Source organism: Pelodiscus sinensis, chromosome 5 (assembly GCF_052426305.1).
Source record: "Pelodiscus sinensis isolate ZL-2025 chromosome 5, ASM5242630v1, whole genome shotgun sequence".
NCBI lineage: Eukaryota > Metazoa > Chordata > Testudines > Trionychidae > Pelodiscus > Pelodiscus sinensis.
The window spans coordinates 23019445-23033628 of record NC_143056.1 but is presented as its reverse complement, the minus strand read 5'-3'; the positions used below and the strand labels follow the sequence as shown (position 1 = coordinate 23033628).

The 14184-nt window shown below is 42.4% G+C and overlaps 1 protein-coding gene across 4 annotated transcripts in view; it reads right to left on the bottom strand.

Moving 5' to 3' along the window:
* Positions 1–14184, bottom strand: part of LOC149524297 (uncharacterized) — a 378401-nt gene that overhangs the window by 150617 nt on the left and 213600 nt on the right. Inside the window, exons 1-2 of one of the 4 annotated variants that reach the window (XM_089778352.1) lie at positions 9725–10086; positions 4510–4672 (exon numbers count right to left, since the gene is read on the bottom strand). The exons of 1 other annotated variant lie outside the window; for it this stretch is intronic. In XM_089778352.1, the coding sequence (XP_089634478.1) occupies positions 4510–4622 (113 nt within the window). In that variant the 5' untranslated portion in view covers positions 4623–4672; positions 9725–10086. Of the gene's footprint in view, positions 1–4509; positions 4673–9724; positions 10087–14184 lie in introns of those variants that run through there. 2 more of the 4 variants (XM_089778353.1, XM_089778351.1) reach the window with 2 other exon arrangements.

The following is a 14184-nucleotide window of genomic DNA, read 5'->3' as shown; positions in this document are numbered from 1 at the left end:
GTACAAAATACAAATAAGGATAATGCTAGTATTGTCTAAAAGACATTGATAAAGCAGGATGCAGTGGGAGATGCAGAAGATTTATCAACTCTAAGAACAGATGGGACCATTTTGGTCATCTAATCTGACTTTCTGTGTAACACAGACAGTAGAATTTCCACTAAATAATCCACAGAACATATATTTTAGAAAATATCCAATCTTAATTTGCAAATCGCTGGAGATGGAGAATCCATCATAACCATTCGTTAGTTGTTCAAATGATCAGTTACCTTTACTGTTAAAAATCGACACCTTAACTCAGAATTTGTCTAGATTCAACTTCCAGTCCTTGAATCTTGTTATATCTTTGTCCCCTAGATTGAAGAACTTTTTATCAAATATTTGCTCCCCATGCAGGTATTTGTATATACTGCACTCAGATCACCTCTTAAACTTCTTTCTTGTTAAGGTACATAGATTAAGCTCCATGAAACTATCCCTGTAATGCAGTGATGGGTAATTTAGGCTAGAGAGTGGGCCACGAGTGTCCTTTCTTCATTTTAGTGGGCTGCAAGATTGTCATAATCAAGAGGCTCCTCTAGGATACGTTAGTTTTGCTAACTGTGTGTGCATACCTAGAATTTGTGGGGTGTGCCAACTGGACCATAGCAGTGCTTTCTTTGGATGGATGTAGTTAGCACACACCTCACTTCACATGCCCTTACTTTACATACATGTAACTTTAATACTGGTAGAAAAAAAGCTTATGCAGACAGAAACCAGCAGAATGTGACAACCCTGTATGTGGTTAACAGTAAGAAAAATGTCTCTCGGGCCACCACTGCTGTAAGGTACATTTCAATCATTTAATCAGTCTCATGATTCTTGTCTGAACCCTCTCTAATCTATCAACACCCCTTCTGATTTGTGTACGTCAGACCTGGATACAGTATTCCAATAGCAGTAGCACTGGAGCCAATTATGGAGGTGCTATAACCTCTTTAGTCCTACTTGAGAGTCCATTCTTTCCACATTGAAAGACTGCTTTTGCCTTGTATCAGAGGGGTAGCCGTGTTAGTCTGAATCTGCAAAAGCGACGAGGAGTCCTGTGGCACCTTATAGACTAACTGAAGTGTAGGAGCATAAGCTTTCGTGGGCAAAGACCCACTTCGTCTTGCATCTGACGAAGTGGGTCTTTGCCCACGAAAGCTTATGCTCCTACACTTCAGTTAGTCTATAAGGTGCCACAGGACTCCTCGTCGCTTTTGCTTTTGCCTTAGCATCCTAAGCACCATATGGGAGGTCATGTTCAATGATCCTCAAATCTTTCAGAATCACTGCTTCCCAGGACAGAGCCCCACATCCTGTAAGTATAGCCTACATTCTTTGTTCCTAAATTGCATATGTTTATATTTGGCTGTACTAACACAGATATTATTTGCTTGTGCCCAAATTGCCAAGTAATCCGACTTACTATTTTAGAGACCTGTCCTCTTTGTTATTTACCAATCCTCCGATTTGGGCCATTTGCAAACTAATGTTAATTTATAACTAAATTTGATTGCATTTAATAAAATACTGTGGGAATAAATGGTATTTGACTGATGTCGGTTAGCATTTATGAGCCTCAAGGTAGGAAGGAATTTGAATGAGAAGATATGGCCTGGGGACTAGAATTCAGAGGTTGCTCTAAGCATAGAAAGCAGAATGGAAGAAGATCCAGAGATGGAATTTGGAGTTGCTACAGCATGTGAGATTACTTATATGTATAATTTCTCAGCATATATAAAAATATACATATGTTGTTCAGCAACATATTTATGGCTTTGGTACATGCACAGCAACCTCTCTGCTCCATTACTGCATGACATACAGTAAAGTGGCAACATGAATTATTGACACAAAGGCTTCATACATTCTCCTATTTTATTTAAATTGTGCAGTAACTACACAATAATTCTAGTGAAAACATCAGCATGGACACAGTGAGCCAATTTTTTAAAGGGGCCCTTAACAGGGCTCTAAAAGTGTATCATAGACAACTTGGGCATCCAAAATTGCAGGAGAAATTTTGGAAGCCTTCCTGTGAAACAGTGGCCAGTAAATTACACAATCGCTACAGCATGTTATATAATCATAGAATCATAGAGTTGGAAGAGAACTCCAGATGTCATTAGGTCCACCCCCCTGCTAAAAGCAGGATCAATCCCAACTAAATCATCCCAGCCAGGTCTTTGTCGAGATAGGACTTAAAAACCTCTAGGGATGGAGATTCCACCACCTCCCTAGATAACCCATTCCAGTACTTCACCACCCTCCTAGTGAAATATATCTCAGATAACTATCCAGTCTAAGAAACGATATAGATTAGACAGAAATATGTACATAACTAATGTTATCTCAGCAGAAATCTCTTTTCCTGTTTGGAAAACAAAATCAACATCTTTCCTATAAATAAATTGTGTTGCTTAGCGTCACATGTGCCATATCTGGGATACTGCTGAATACTCAGGCTAGATTCAATTTAAAAGACTATCTGCCCAGCTTTCCTTCCTTGAAACAATGCATGTGTACCTAAAGAGCACAAAAGAACAGCTTCTGCTACCTTATATGGAGAGAAAGATAAAACAATTTGTTGCTGAATCAGGCTTTGGAGCATAACCTTGTCTTCAGTGGTGAGTGGTTAGGATTTTGTGACTTTCATCCACAGGTTAAAAATAATTCTAAAGCATGCCACACTGTTGTTGGGGAAAAAGGAGGGGGGAGAATTAAGCATTTGGCAAAGAAATGTTAGTGGCAGTCACAAAGCCCTGAAAATAAAACAGGTTTGAATTAGGACTCTGTGATTTTTAATGAATTTCAGTATAATTTGTATCAAATTAGCATTTGTGTAACACCAAGTATTATATGGCACAAGCACACACAAACAGATTAGGAGTTACATATTTTCTTTAAATCCTTTCACCTTACAATGGTTTATGTTTATTACACTGCCATGTATAACACTTTAAAATTCCTGTAGAAATGTATCCTATGCAGCTTCCATGTAGTTTTTGCATTGAAATAACAGCTTCCAATAGCATGATTCTCAGCTCATATATGCCTGTTTGCCACCTATTCAACTCCACTAGAATTGTTCTTGGGGGGAATTAAATGAGAATCAGGTCCAGCTAGTTTCATTTGATGAAACGATGTGACAAAACTATTGAATAAAAACTGAATGAATCTGCAGTTAGGTCCTGATCCAGCAAAATATGTCAGCACTTGCTGAACTGGATGCACATGAGTCATCCCATGGACTTCACTGGGATCACTTAAGCACCGTGTGTGTTTGTTATTTTGCTAGACAGGGACCTTACACAGAACTCTGTATCTCAAAACCAGCCCTTTAACTAGGTTCTTAGTAAGATCAGCCAATCTCTTGCATTCTGCCAGCATTGTATACAAATTCTTACTGTTTTTCTGTAAACATTGCTCTCTGTGCAAAACTGTTAATAGAAAGAGTCCAGCATTGCCTGGGATTTTCATGCACTCTAATGCCAAAGTTCTTTAAGAACCTGTGCATTAGTTGTAGACATGACCTCAGCTAACCCAAGAAAAGCCACAGGCATGTCCCCTTTCCCTGTTGGCAGCTACTTTAATTGGCAGGTTCACAATGAACACTTTTGTTTGCATCCTAAACATGCAGAACACAATTAAAATGTTTGCTACTTTCATCTTAAGAGTGCAGCAGTTAATACCATTTTATATAAGCCAAGTCTGTTACATTTAAATAGCAACAGTCAAACACGCAAGGAAAGTGTTTTGCAAGGATTCACGAGGTTCACTTTTTTTAAAAGAAATAAGAAATTATTTTTGTTTTAAAATAGAAATTCTGTTTCTGTTCCAGTGCATTGTTCTGCTATATTGCTATCCTTTGGCAAAAATTACAATGTGTATATTCTACTGTCCTCTGCTGGATGAAATCAAAATTGCTTATTTGTATTCCATAGACCATACACTGCCAGCACCTAATGGAGATTCTCCTTTCTCTCAAAGGCAGGGTGGGAGTCGTGCTCCATGGAGCAAGCGGATCTGAATTCTGTTAATGGTGCCATATGACATTCCTAGTGGTAATGGTATGGCGCATGTTGACAGCTGTGAAGTATTAGACTGTTACAAGAAGAAAATGGAATAGAATAGATTTTGGCTTTACATAGTGCATATTATCATGTTCCCAGAGCACTTAAAAGTGCTTTGCAGAGCAATAAATCAGATCTTGGTGGTGCAGTAAGTATGCACAGGCAGCTGTGTTTTCAGTAACTATCCACACGTAGCAAAGGAGCAATGTGTTAGTATATGATTTATTGGCAATAAGCATGTTGGACAGCCACCAAGTCACACTGAAAGTCTCTAAACCTATGTGAGAAATACTTGATCCTACAACTATTTACAAGGACAAACCCTTCATTTACCTACTAGAACTGAAATCTTATGAAGGGACATATGCAGGTGGACTTCTAATGAAGTAGCACTAAGCCTTCCTACCTGATTTGTGCATGAGAATAAACAAAGCAATGCACTTTGTACTTCCAGCTGATTACATGGGCAAATCTGGCACATGCAGCTTCAGAAGCCAGAGCTAATTCTTTTTCCTTCATCTTATTTGGTAAGTAATTTGGCTGTGAATGTCCTTGTTTTTCCAATGGCACTAGTCATGTTAAAAGAAAGAAAAAGTCAAATAGCATACTCAGCGATGTTTCCTTTTCCACTGTAGCTTATAGATTTAATACAAAATATTCAAACATGGATTTATCCAGGCTCTTCAACCTAGCTCACCAACCTAGCAAGTTGGTTGACTGCTGGGGCTCCTTGGCTGGTTGAGAAATTCCATAAAAGTTCTCCTCCAAGGGTATGTCTACACTACAAAGTTAATTCGAACTAACAGACGTTAGTTCGAATTAACTTTGATAGGCGCTACACAGGCAAACCGCTAGTTCGAACTTAATTCGAACTAGCAGAGCGCTTAATTCGAACTAGGTAAACCTCATTCTACGAGGACTAACACCTAGTTCGAATTACCTAGTTTGAATTAAGGGCTGTGTAGCCACTTAATTCGAACTAGTGGGAGGCTAGCCCTCCAAAGCTTTCCCTGGTGGCCACTCTGGGCACCACCAGGGAAACTCTTCTGCCCCCCCCCCCCCCCCCAGCCCCGGAGCCCTTAAAGGGGCTCGGGCCGGCTACGGTGCCCGTGCCAGGTGTAAGCCTGCCAGCACCCAGCCAGCAGACACTGCACCTGGCACGGCTCGAGCCGGCCTCCCGCTGCCACCCAGCCCTCCGCCTCTTCCCGGGACCAGGCTGGCGGCTCCCGGGAGCCTGCCCGGGTCCACAAGAGGCGGGCTCCCACCTGGTCTAGTGCAGACATCGGGGACCTCATCACGACCTCCGCACTAGGCACAGGAAAGTGGCCGTCTAGGGCAGGATAGCTGCCAGCCTGGTCATCCAGGAGCAGGTTTGCATGAAAATCAAGGTGGTCCACTGAGACCCCCGACCCTGAGCTCTGAGCTTACAATGGCCGTACTGGGTCAGACCAAAGGTCCATCTAGCCCAGTAGCCTGTCTGCCAACAGCGGCCAACAATAGGGACCCTGGAGGGGATGGACCGAAGACAATGACCAAGCCATTTGTCTCGTGCCATCCCTCTCCAGCCTTCCACAAACAGAGGCCAGGGACACCATTTCTACTCCCTGGCTAATAGCACTCCATGGACCCAACCTCCATGACTTTATCTCACTTCTCTTTAAACTCTGTTATAGTTCTAGCCTTCACAGCCTCCTGCAGCAAAGAGTTCCACAGGTTGACTATTTGCTTTGTGAAGAAGAACTTTCTGTTGTTAGTTTGAAGCCTGCTACCCATTCATTTCATGTGGTGTCCTCTAGTCCTTCTATTATGGGAACTAATGAAGAACTTTTCTTTATGCACCCTCTGCACACCACTCATGCTTTTATAGACCTCTATCATATCCCCGCTCAGTCTCCTCTTTTCTAAGCTGAACAGTCCCAGTCTCTTTAGCCTCTCTTCATATGGGACCTGTTCCAAACCCCTCATCATTTTAGTTGCCCTCCCCTCTCCCACCCTCTCACTTCCCCTCTCCCACCTCCTTTTCCCAGTCTCCCTGAGTTTTGTTCAATAAAGAGAGTTTCTATGTTTGAACACATGTGTCCTCTATTTTGTACATCAGGAAGGGAGGCTAGGGAGGGGTAAGTGGAAGGAGGTGAGGGAGGAATGGGGTACGAGCCCCCAATAGGGAGGACTGGGCTGGCTCTGTGGGCTCCTCGGGGTGGAAGCTCTCCTGAAGCCCCTTGATTGACCCTCCCTCCCCCCCGGATGGCAGCCTGCGGCAAGTGCAGCCGGGCTGATGGCCGAGTGCTGTGATGTGCTGAGTGTGGGCACTCAGGGCACTCCAAGCCAGGACTGCTTTGCAAGCGGGGAAACCCTGAGAACTGTCTGTCCCAGATGGGGGTCAGGTCGCTTTAAGCACAGCCCTCGGCTAGCCTGAGACAGCAGCTCCACGCTCTCAATCCTAATCTGATGCCCTGCCGGCACTGCTTCCGGCCAGCCTTAACCCCGGTTCAGGGTCCACTCAGTGTGGACATGCTAGTTCGAATTAGCAAAATGCTAATTCGAACTAGTTTTTAAGTCTAGATGCGCTAATTCGAATTAGCTTAGTTCGAATTAACTAACTAAGTTAGTTCGAATTAGTGCTGTAGTGTAGACATACCCCAAAGGATTTTTGTCTTCAAAAATTATTTTGCAGAAATTTTTGCCATTTTGACTTTTCAGTCCAATTAGGTGCAAAAATCATTCAAAATCGCAACATTTCCTATGGCATGGAAGTTCCAGTCAGTGCATATCCTACTTCCTGTTGCCTCCAAGGGACATTTGTAAGTGCTGGTCGGTATGTTTACTATCTTTTAAAAGGCACATTATTCCCACATTAAATCATAGCACCCTTTGAAAGCCATGTTTTAAATTGTTATGTGATGGGTTGTAATTCTACCATCTAGCACCAATAAGGACCACTGCTGAGCTGTGCTACCCAGAGCAGGATATAAGAACATAAGAATGGCCATACTGGGTCAGCTCAAAGGTCCATCTAATCCAGTATCCCTGGGTATGTCTACACTACCCTCCTAGTTCGAACTAGGAGGGTAATGTAGGCATACCGCACTTGCAAATGAAGCCCAGGATTTGAATTTTCCGGGCTTCATTTGCATAAGCGGGGAGCCGCCATTTTTAAAACCCCGCTGGTTCGAACCCCGCTGGTTCGAACTCCTCATTTCACAAGGAGTAACGATAGTTTGAACTAGGAAGCCTAGTTCGAACTACCTAGTTCGTGCCCCGTGTAGCCGCGCGGCACGGGGTTCGAACCAGCGGGGTTTTAAAAAAGCAGGGTTTTCCCCGCTTATGCAAATGAAGCCCGGGAAATTCAAATCCCGGGCTTCATTTGCAAGTGCTGTATGCCTACATTACCCCGCTAGTTCAAACTAGTGGGGTAGTGTAGACATACCCTCAGTCTTCTGACAGTGGCTAATGCCAGATGCCCCAAGGGAGTGAACATAACAGGTAAACATCAAATGATCCCTCTCCTAGCACACATTTCCAGCCCCTGACAAACAGAGGCTAGGGACACCATTCCTACCAATCCTGGCAAATAAATATTGATGGACCTAGCCTCCATGAATTTATCTAGTTATTTTTTGAATCTTGTTACTGTCCTGTCTTCACAATATCCTCTGGGAAGGAGTTCCACAGCTTGACTGTGCTGCGTGAAGAAATACTTCCTGTTTGTTTTAAATTGTTTTAAACCTGCTACCTATTAATTTCATTTGGTGACCCCTAATATTTATGTCATGAGAACAAGTAAATAACTTCCTTGTTCACTTTCTCCATAACTGTCATGCTTTTATAGACTTCTATCACAATCCACCTTAATCTCCTCCTTTCTAAAATGAAAAGTTGCAGTTTTTTCAATCTCTCCTCATATGGCACCTGTTCCAACCCCTAATCATTTTTTGTTGTCCTTTTATGAACCTTTTCCAATGCCAAGATATCTTTTTTGAGATGAGGGGACCACACCTGCATGCAGTATTCAAGATGTGGGCATATCATGGATTTACACAGAGGCAGTAAAATATTCGCTGTCTAATTCTCTATTCCTAGCATTTTGTTTGCTTTTTTGACTATTGCTGCAGATTGAGAGGATGTTTTCAGAGAACTATCCACAATGATTCCAAAGGCTCTCTCTTGAGTGGTAATAGCTAAATTAGTCCCCGTCATATTGTGCGTATAGTTGGGATTATTTTTTCCAATGTGCATTACCTTGCATTTATCAACATTAAAATTCATTTGCCATTTTGTTGTCCAACTACCTAGTTTTGTGAGACAGACATGAACTGGATTGTTACTTCAAGAGTCAATTAGTTGCTACTTCTCCCTTTTTTCAGATGAACATGTCTTAGCTCTGGTGCACAAGTCAGTACATTGGAGTTAATATTCTGTCCACACTCCAGCCATATTTTGCCCATTCATCTGCAAGAGAAGGGGAGGAGCAGCCTGGTGGTACCTGCTGTCCTCCACATCCAGGTTACACAAGTAGACAAGGGGGCATAACACGGCCACTTGCATCTCCTTATCTCTTCTCTCTCTCTCTCTCTTGCTATATATATATTTAAAAATTTCTGTGGGACGACAGAGTGACATCATGTCATCTGCATCCTCACGCCACTGCCACTGCCCACCTCCACCTCTGTCCTCAGCAGCTCGCTATGGCCAGCCTCAATGCTGTCCCCTCTGGGCACAGGTTGTTCCAGCTCCAGCTCCCACTTCCCGCCGCAGGGGCTGCATCGCTAGGGAGGAGTTCTTGGGGCTGGGTCCTCTCCATCCAACCCACCCCAGGCCACCCCATGTCCCCTTCACCATCTGAGCCCGACCCCTCCCCTCTCGGGTCATGCCCGGTCCCCTCCACTATCCAAGTCCTCCCCCTCCCCTTGGGCCGTGCTGGGTCCCCTCTGCCATCTGAGCCACCCACCAATCCCAGGGCCACGCCGGGTCCCCTCTGTCATCCAAGCCTGACCCCTTTCCCCTGGGCTGTGCCAGGTCCCCTCTGTCATCCAAGCATGACACCCCCAGGCCACCCCACGTTCCCTCCACCATGTGATCCCAACCCCTCCTCCCCCTGGTCACCATGTATCCCCTCCGTCATCTGAGCCCAACCCCACCCCAACCCTTCAACCCTGCTGCTGAGACCCTGCACCTCCAGCCCTCTCCTGCCCCCTGGCCAGACACCTACCCCAACCTGCTTCTGCACCTTCCCCTCCTCTTGCACCCTCCCCCTGGCCAGATACCTACCCTCAAAGGGGGAGGGGGATTGGCTAACATAGCAAGCAGGGGATGCAGCCCCTAGTCCTCTTTGGCTATGTCTACACGACCAGGTTATTTCAAAATAACTTATTTTGACACAATAACTCCTGAAATAACTATTTTGAAATAAGCTTATTCCTCTTCACAAGCTGGAGTTGCTATTTCAAAGTAACAAGACCATTATTTCAAAATAATAGGCTTGGTAATATGGATGCTCACCTTGTTATTTTGAAATAAGGGAAGTTGTTTTGAAATAACTCCCCAGTGTAGACATGCCCTTTCACAGTTGCACATCTGGGTTTACAATAGAGCCCTATATTAATTGTCTTTATTGATCTTACCTATCCTTTTTTCTGTCTGCGGGTAAATCACCACCTCTACTACCTTATCTTCAGACACATGTGTAAAAGGCCATGCTGTTGGCTTAGCTCAACCATTTCTGAACATTCCAGGCATGGATTTCCAAACAAATGTTGTATAATAGATCCTTAGCTGCTGTAAAAAGTATAAATATCCAGTGTTTAAAGTTGCCTAGTGAATTTACACATTGAACTGTAAATGCTTTAAAAACGGTTATAGGCCACAGTTTTTCAAACACTTATGTACATGTTTAACATTAAGCTGGTGAACAGTCCTATTGTCTTCAGCAGGGTTACTCAGGGTTTTAATGTTAAGCATGCGCACAAGTGTTTGTAGGATTGTAGTCAGTCTTCTTGTAATTCTTATTCTGAAAAATATTCAGTTTAAACTTCAGATATGTATGCTTGTCATAATAATCAAATCACACACTTCTATGTGGATAAATATTTCATTCAAAATAAAAATAAGAAGAAATCAGATTTAGAAACAAATTAAACTGATATAAGATTTAATTACATCTAAAAAGGCAAGTGGGATTAGCATCAAGGCTGAAAGTCCATTTTTAAGCTAGTCTCTGGCTTGGCTAGAGAAAGAAGAGAAGTTGTATGTGAAAATCAAGGATTGTTTATAGACTACCTTCAAAATCCAGGGTGCTTCCTGCACTTGTGCCCTGCCCCAAAGCTCATGGCAGTCGACAAAGAATTTTATTGAATTAATAGGCTATGGATCCATCACTGATGGCTTACATGGCACTGTACAAAACAGAAGACACAAACTCTGCCCAGGGAGCCTACACTCTAAATAGTCCACAAAATACATTGAGAGACCTGCACTGTGTTAGAGCAATTTTTTTTTAAAACTAATGGATTAGTAAATTAGCATATGTAGCTTTAAAAATGACATATTTGGAAGGAGAGAGGATTTCACTGACATACTGGGGTAGAGAGAAAGTTCTAGTTTTCAGGAAAAGGCTGCATGAAAGAAATGTGTGAGAAAGAGGAGGAAAAACACTCCACAAGTGGAGCTATAATGAGGTGGTGGAGCAGAGTGACTGGGGAGCAGCAAGAATTTTGAATGTCAATATTTTTGTTATTAATTTCATTATTAACATTGTTTTCTGTTTTCTGAGTGTGGGTGAATACAGTAACATTTACATTTGTTCCCAGAAAAGCCTTCTTATGCAAAGAAATCAGTCTCATTCTATCACTTCCTGAACATGCTAACATCAGATCTATGGAAACAAACCTTATTTCACAATCCTTTAAACACTCCTGCTGGTTTTCTGTTCACAGATAATGGAGAAACAAAACATAAAGACTACAGTACAGACATATTACCAGCAGTGTAAAAAATGACATGTTCAAAATGTACAGTACAGTAAGTGTGCTACAGGGACTCTCTTCCAATCCATAGCCATCATCAACTGTCTTCTGTGGTTTGGCACATCAAATATTGCTGTAGAGTCAACTTTACCATTTTAATAGCCCTGGCTTGATACCAAGACAATACTGTACATTACTTGTCAATCTTACAGCTTCCTTCTGACCTTATCTCCCCCTACAGTCCAATTTGTAAAAATGCCAATAAAATACATGACATTAATTTCAATGTCTTTCAAAATATTATGAAATAGGTATCAGAAAGCTTTCTGGCAAACTGACTGGAAATACTTTGTACAAAAAATGCTTTTTGACAGCATGTAATGTAAAATCAGAACTGGGAACCCCTCTGAAGCTCTGTTCAGAGCATGATTTTCCCAGTCTCAGACCTTTGGTTTAGATTATCTTTCCACTTAAGAAGGGATAGTTTTGTTTTTTATGAGATACACTGATACTAAAGGAAATAGGCACCTTGTAATGCCCTAAAATAGTTAGAAATAATGTTTTACAAGAAGTGATAAGGGAGATCTATGCTAGGCAATGCACATATCAATTTGTTTTAGGTTAATGGCTAATAGCTAATCAATGGCTGATGTTCAAATAGTACATATCTCAACTAAAACTGCTATTAGATAAGTGCAACTCTCCTGGTATTTCCTATGTAGGGACTGTTGCATGAAATCCTTATTTGTTAATACATCATGAGCGCTTGGACAGCACATCAAGTTGTTTTTTCTAATATAATACAATGCCTGATGCCAAGAGGGGATTAACTCAGCTCACATGAAGTTTGCTTCTTCCTAGCCTAATAAAAATCCTGAAATATTAAGTAAAGTTTGTAAAAAGGCAGCATTAGAAAGGAACAAAGAAGAACTCATTGGTCCTATCTGCTATCTCACGTTAGTAGCTTATTCATTAATTCATAAAATAAGACCTGAAGGAATCAATATGATCATCTATTCTGATCTTCTCCCTAAAATTTTCTCCCAGTAATTCCTGTAATTAGACAAGCTTGAGCAAGCTACTTTAATCCAATTTCTAAGTTGATGTATGCAAAAGTACAAGCACACTTTTAAGTGCTGACTTGTACACATGTAACTGGAGGATCTGTGCACCTGTAACACACACTGGCCAAGTGATGTCATGTCCCTTGCTAGTAGATAACCTACTAATGCTAGCAGTTAATGGATCGACACCTTTAATGTAAGTGTTAAGGCATGTCTACATTAGGAAATTATTTAAAAATAATTAAATTCGACTTAACTCCCGATTTTACAAAATCTAAATAGTGTGTCCACATTACGGGGAAGTCTCAAAATTAGTCTGACAAAGGCGCCATTAATGTGAATGTGCTACCTCAGCTTAGAGGCCCAGGAAGCACCGCAAGTAATTAGCTGGAATTTCTCTGGGGAGTAGTTATTTCAAAATAACTTCTCCCCAGAGTAATGTCCCTATTAATGAGGAATGCAGGAGTACAGATTTTGAAATGAGCAGCCCATTATTTTGAAATAACGGACTGGGTAATGTGGATGCTCTGCTTATAAATTTGATCTAAGGGAGGTTGTTTTGAAATAACACCCTAGTGTAGACCAGGGCTTAGCGGCCAGTGTTGTGCTAATGATTCTAAAGGTTTGAACCTTGCTGACCACTGACACGCCTATGAGTAACTCTGACTTATTCACACACACCATTTTTGCATAGCTAATTGTGGATATTTAAAAGTGCAAGCACCCTTTTAAAAAAATGTGGATCTGTGCTTCAGTTCACCAGGCTTAACATGGTTAAATATTGTACCCAATCTCACAAGGAGCTGTGGCATTAATGTAGAGCATTTTGAGATCCTATTATGAAAGATTCTATAAAAATTCAAAGTATTTCTATTTTAGATGAGGTCTCCACTAGGGTTTTAGATATGAGCTTCTCATAAAGGGTATGTCTACACTACAGAGAAGATCAAAGCTACCACTGTTGATCTTCCAGGGTTTGAATTAGCAGTCTAGTTAAGACAGCTAATTCGAACTGAGAAAGGCACTCCAGTCGATGCCGGTAGCCCTTCTTCCATAAGGAATAAGGGAAGTCAAAGGGAGAGTGTTCTCCCTTAGACTTCGTATGGTGTAGACAGCACTAAAATTCGACTTATGGCACTTCAACTACGTAATTAACGTAGCTTAAGTTGGATATCTTAATTCGACCTTATCCCGTAGTCTAGACATACCCTAAAATAGGCTATACTCACAGCTTATATTAGTAGAACTCCTCCTCTTTTGAAATGCTGACAAACAATGATATTGCTGCTCTTCTAGGTTGTGTCTGATCAGCGGCTGATTCCAGGAAGCCCGGGGCAGAGCAACTCTGCCTAGGGCTTCCTGTAGTCAGCCGCTGGTCAGTTTCAGCAGCAGCTGAATCTGGACGCCAGTTCCAACTTACATACAGATTCAACTTAAGAACAAACCTACAGTCCCTATCTTGTACGTAACCCGGGGACTGCCTGTAATTCCAAAATAACTATGCAAGCACCTACACAACAATTGCGTTATTTCAAAATAATTTGAAAATAACGGATGGCTTATTCTGAGTTCTGTAAACCTCATTCGACGGAGAATAATGCCTATCCCGAAATAGCTATTTTGAAATAAGGCGTGTATAGATGCTCCACTTCTGCTATTTCGAAATAGCCCTTGCCATGGCCATTGTAAGTTATTCCTTCTGGGGCTCTAAATCATTGGTTTCCAAACTGGGGGAGCGTGCCCCCTGGGGGGGGGCATGAAGAAATTTCAAGGGTGCAAGGGGGCGCGAGGTGACCCAGCTCCCCCCTAATTTCCCCCACCCTAAGAAAGAGCCCACACTGGTGCTACCTCCTATGAAAACGGAGGTAGTGCCGGCTTCCTGCAGCATGGGGGGGAAGTCCCGCAACTGCGTGCCTAGTCCGAGTCTCAGGAAGCGCGTTCACTGCTTTCCCGCTCCCCAAACAGCCAGTGAATTTCCTGAAACACTGGCTCTGTCATCCTGCTGGAGACTTCCTTCCCCTGCTTCCTGCCTGCGCGGGAGGGGGGAGTAGGCAT